The sequence below is a fragment of the Mycetomoellerius zeteki genome, unplaced genomic scaffold, assembly GCF_001594055.1.
Source record: "Mycetomoellerius zeteki isolate Tzet28-1 unplaced genomic scaffold, Tzet1.0 scaffold874, whole genome shotgun sequence".
Lineage (NCBI taxonomy): Eukaryota > Metazoa > Arthropoda > Insecta > Hymenoptera > Formicidae > Mycetomoellerius > Mycetomoellerius zeteki.
In genome coordinates, this window is record NW_017257907.1 from 53,629 (window position 1) to 57,279 (window position 3,651).

General features: G+C 39.6%; 1 protein-coding gene across 1 annotated transcript; it reads right to left on the reverse strand.

The window, feature by feature from the left end:
- Positions 1 to 1,316: 1,316 nt before the first annotated feature.
- Positions 1,317 to 2,549, reverse strand: LOC108730259 (uncharacterized). The gene has a single exon (XM_018459838.1). It carries the CDS (start codon positions 2,547 to 2,549, stop codon positions 1,317 to 1,319), a length of 1,233 nt encoding a protein of 410 aa, XP_018315340.1.
- Between the last annotated feature and the right edge of the window lie 1,102 nt (positions 2,550 to 3,651).

A 3,651-nucleotide genomic window follows, 5' to 3' on the forward strand; every position in this document is an offset into this window, starting at 1 on the left:
ATAGTAGAATAGCTAGGCCGGTTCTAATCCACTATGTGTTAGTGCGTATACGTATATGCGGGGTATGTGTGTGTGTGTGTGTGTGTGTGGGTGTGTAGAGGAGTCAGAGAGGGGGGGAGTATACACAGACGTTAGGATGACGTCACAGGGAGGGATGACCATGGGGGGGGAGAGGCAAGCGCGTCACCGGGGAAGGGGGTTTGTTCCTTCTTTCTCCAATCTATTATCTTCTTTTTCCCACACCCACCCGTTGCGGTCCTATTATTTGCGCTCTCTCTCACCCGTTGTAGAATGCAGTTCTCTCTGCTCCACCCGTTGCGACCCTATACTTACCATCATATTCACGCTCTCTCTCTTCCTCCCATTGTATTCTCTCTTACGTTCTCTTTTCTTCTTTCGCACACAATTTTTATTAAATAGATTTATGATTTTTATTTGATGTAACTTAGCAACAAATTATGATAATATTTTTATTGATGTAATATAAAAAAATGTGCTTCCTTATCTACTAACTTGGAGTGAGAAAAAAGATAATAGGAAGGAATGATGGCAATGAATCATTTTGAAGACTGAGTAATAATTGAATCATATTACTAAACCATCATTATTAACTAATTTTCTTAACTACAAGGAAAGGAAGGGAAAGAAATTAAAACATATTATATATTTAAAAAAAAATCTTGTATTTTATTTTAAACTTGACACATTTCTTTTTTGGCATTGCGACCACCAATTGCATATTTTAAATACATTCTGTAACGCACAATTCTTAACATGATTTCCACATCGCACGGTATTAGTAATATTCAGATTTCGTAAAGAATCTATATCTTCGTAATCAGCATCGAGGGTCTCAATGGTCAAGTCGTCGCTGTCGAGTATATCAGCAAGCCATTGACGTTTTTCACGTCCTTTAACGTATACAAGAGACTTATTGTCGTCATTCTCTTCCGCACCAATTACAGCCATCGTAATCAGGCGTTTCACCATGTTGTATGGTATCATCCCATCTTCCCATTGCAATCCATGGTGATAAGCACTCAGCCAGGAAGCGCAATACTTTTCGGATTTTGTCAAGAAATTCCATGACATGGGACATGTAAAAATATAATGAGAGAGAATAGCTCCTTTTCTCAACACCGCCACTTCCTTCACGATAAATTTCTTTCCAACGATAAATCCTTGTAGATCCACGAACGTTGGTATAGTCATGGTGAATGACTTTTCGAGACTGTGCTCGAATGGAAAAAATTTTGGCTTTTTATCCATTATATTGAAAAGAGGGGAGAGGTTATTTTTCTTTTGGTGATGATAATTTACGTAATCTTGCGTACTACGTTGGACAATGGACTGTATTCGATCACGCGGTCATGTATGATAAGACAATAGGCAGTAGTATTCGCTGGTACATTTTCTTTGAATTCAAATTCTAATCGCACATCCACGGTGCCACTCTTGACGGACTCGTTTTGTCGCGAGCAGTCAATGATTACTAGAGGAAAGAAATTCCTAAAAGAATCTGTCTTGAATAACGTTTCACTATTTTCTTTTGAAATTTGATAGTAAGATGCACGGAAACGTACAAACATATCATACAAAATAGCGGTTCTACGTTTGTCGAAGTCCAGATTCAGATCATCGTATGGAAAAAATTCAGAGTTCAGATAGAGTTTCACGTTGGTTAATTTACAATTGTCGAAGTAAGTTTTATGTGTCGCCATGTTATTTTTTCTATTAGTCTGCAGAGCAAAGATGACGTATCGCGGCTTCTCGAGCTGAGTAGCCGTTTTGATAGCCCACGAGTGCTTCGTCGTGCTCGGCAATAGAGGATACTCGTACAGATCCCATGAACGAAAACTCATACTCAGATATCGTCCGCTTTCCAAAGTACGCAGCATGGATAGTTTATTGACTTCGTTCAACGTAACGTGAGGCATACGCCACTGTATCTTAAACAATTCAAGTTTCGGCTCTGTCGCCGGATCTCCCACAATGCAATTGTTGTCGTTGCGCGCTCGTATCAAAATCAATTCGTGACGCGCGTTAATCACTACATGTTTGTAATCCTCGCAAAAGCCAAACAACATGCCCAACGGTATGTAAAAATTAAAGTATCCATCACGTGTTATTAGTCTTTTCACGGTCTCATCAAACATCGGATGTGGAAATCCGGCATTCTCCATATAACGTGCGAAGTCACCTGAATACGATGCATAGCCCTTCATAAGACTAGTCATTCCAACGTTTCTATTACGATCGATCTCAGTACCATTGAGTTCATATCGAATTTCATCAAACATGAACGACACGCAATTAATTCCAAGCGTTGGCTGCTGATCTGATTTTTCTTCTTTTGACGTCAATCTTCCTTCGATGTTGAGAAAGCTTTCACACGGTAGCGTGTATAAATCTTGCTGCTGTATGGGTATCCTTATCTCATCGCTATGTCCAAACGTGGTGTTGACGTATGGATTGTATGTGCGAGTTTCAATCCTGATGATGCGATCGTCAAAGATTGGCTCTCTTCCAATATTCAAGATGTCAGCCATCTCAGATACTTCGTACGATAAAGCCCAAGGATTGTAAAAACTTAACGTTTGATGCAGTGAGTTTCTTTCTACTAGACGATCGAATGTTTTTGATCGCTGCCGTCCCTCTGGTAAAAATATCTCTAGTTTGTTTCACCTGCTCGTTCAAAACAAGCATATCACTTTATCGTTGTCGTCTCCGTATATGCAATCTAACGGTGATCTCCTCTCCGCGAAAATTGAGCAATCGTCCGTCTTGATCCACAACGCGAATCGTTAGATCTGTAATGCTCCGTACGATGATCGGAAGGTAAATGATCTGTGTCGGTCTTTCCGATATCTTATATCCTGGTGACACGCTCGGTGAAAATTCATGTATCGTGTGCATGGACTTATCGTTGCTGTATGCGCCCGCGGTCACATTGCATTCAATACGAATGATATTTACGTTCATGATATTTATCGATACGTCTGATTCGTGCCACTGTTGCGGCTCCAGCATGCGATTCGATGAAAATCCCAACAACAATCCAATATTGGTGAAATTTACTCGATAAGCACATTTGATCTCACTCTTCATTGTATTATTATTAGCATGAATAATCAATCGGTACTGTTCATCCTCTTTGCGAAGCGTTTTCTCTTTCGCAACATTATTAGAATAAAATTGTAGAATTGCATGTTTTAGATACTTGTCTATGTCATGTATTTCATACGATCCTTCGGGAATGACAATTTCTTTGTCATCTTCGTCAAAGTAAAACTTATTATTTAACGAATTTACATTAGATATCGTATGGTAGGTTTCAAAGTCCGTCAGACCGAGCTCATAGTCGCCATCACTCAAATCTACGGCTGGAAAGTAGCAGGCTGTGAGAACACTACTCTTACCGGTGAGCGTAAATGTCAGTGACATGTTTGAATGAATATTGAGTGAAAGAGTGCAATATCAATTCTTACATTGATCGTCAACCGTCTGTAAAAACTGTAGACAGAGTTGTCCACAGTTACTTTGATCGTAACGTTGATAAGACGTGCAGTTATATTCGATTTGCGCTACATTCAAATATCGCACCAATTCTTTTGGTGGTCGAAGATTGCCGAAACTATCAAAATAAACAGC

Excerpts from the sequence above, each read along its gene's own strand:
- LOC108730259 (XM_018459838.1), bottom strand. The coding sequence starts at position 2,549 with ATGGCTGACATCTTGAATATTGGAAGAGAGCCAATCTTTGACGATCGC.